This window comes from Papilio polytes, unplaced genomic scaffold (assembly GCF_000836215.1).
Source record: "Papilio polytes unplaced genomic scaffold, Ppol_1.0 DF821712.1, whole genome shotgun sequence".
NCBI classification, from domain to species: domain Eukaryota; kingdom Metazoa; phylum Arthropoda; class Insecta; order Lepidoptera; family Papilionidae; genus Papilio; species Papilio polytes.
This window is the reverse complement of record NW_013527492.1, coordinates 1,788-2,392: the sequence shown is the minus strand read 5'-3', so window position 1 is coordinate 2,392 and position 605 is coordinate 1,788. Positions and strand designations below refer to the sequence as shown.

Here is a 605-nt window from a genome sequence, read left to right as displayed (position 1 = left end):
CATCCTAAGGCTATTATTATATTGGACGCGAAGAGCGCTGATAGCCCGTTGCGTGTAACTAATCCACAGATTGCACGTGTAGAACGACTGGCAGTACGCCTTAAAGAGTGTGATTTTCACATCTGTACTACATCGCGCAAATCTGCGGGCCAGCATGTTGGCACGGACTGCCATCGCCCTTCGCTCCCTTTCAATATCATTGTCATCCTTCAAGTCCTCAGTGACCACATGTCCGAGGTACTTGAAGGACGAGACCCTACGTAGATCCACGCCATTTAATTTTATAGGAGGAATATGTTCCCTCTTACGACCTCTAGCTCTGAACAGTATTAACTCGCTCTTGCTTACATTGTACACGAGGCCATGAGTGTTCGCATATTCCTCACATATCACGATCAGTCGTCTTAAAGCGGCAACCGAAGGACTCAGCAGCACCATGTCGTCCGCGTAGCTAATACTGTTTACAGTGCACCCGTCGATGGAGCATCCGACGCCGGCGCTGCTGAGCTCCACGATCAACTGATTTATGTACAGATTAAAAAGCGAAGGCGAGGACAGGCCACCCTGCCTCACCCCGCATTCCAACCTATACGCCCGAGACAACT

At 49.9% G+C, this 605-nt stretch overlaps 1 protein-coding gene across 1 annotated transcript in view; it reads right to left on the bottom strand.

Annotated features, from left to right (window-relative positions):
• The window catches only part of LOC106108310, a gene marked incomplete at its 3' end in the record, with an annotated part of 8,527 nt that overhangs the window by 7,259 nt on the left and 663 nt on the right, over positions 1–605 (bottom strand). Inside the window, exon 2 of the mRNA XM_013289444.1 lies at positions 12–603. Coding sequence (XP_013144898.1) covers positions 12–603 — 592 coding nt within the window. The remainder of the gene's footprint in view (positions 1–11; positions 604–605) is intronic.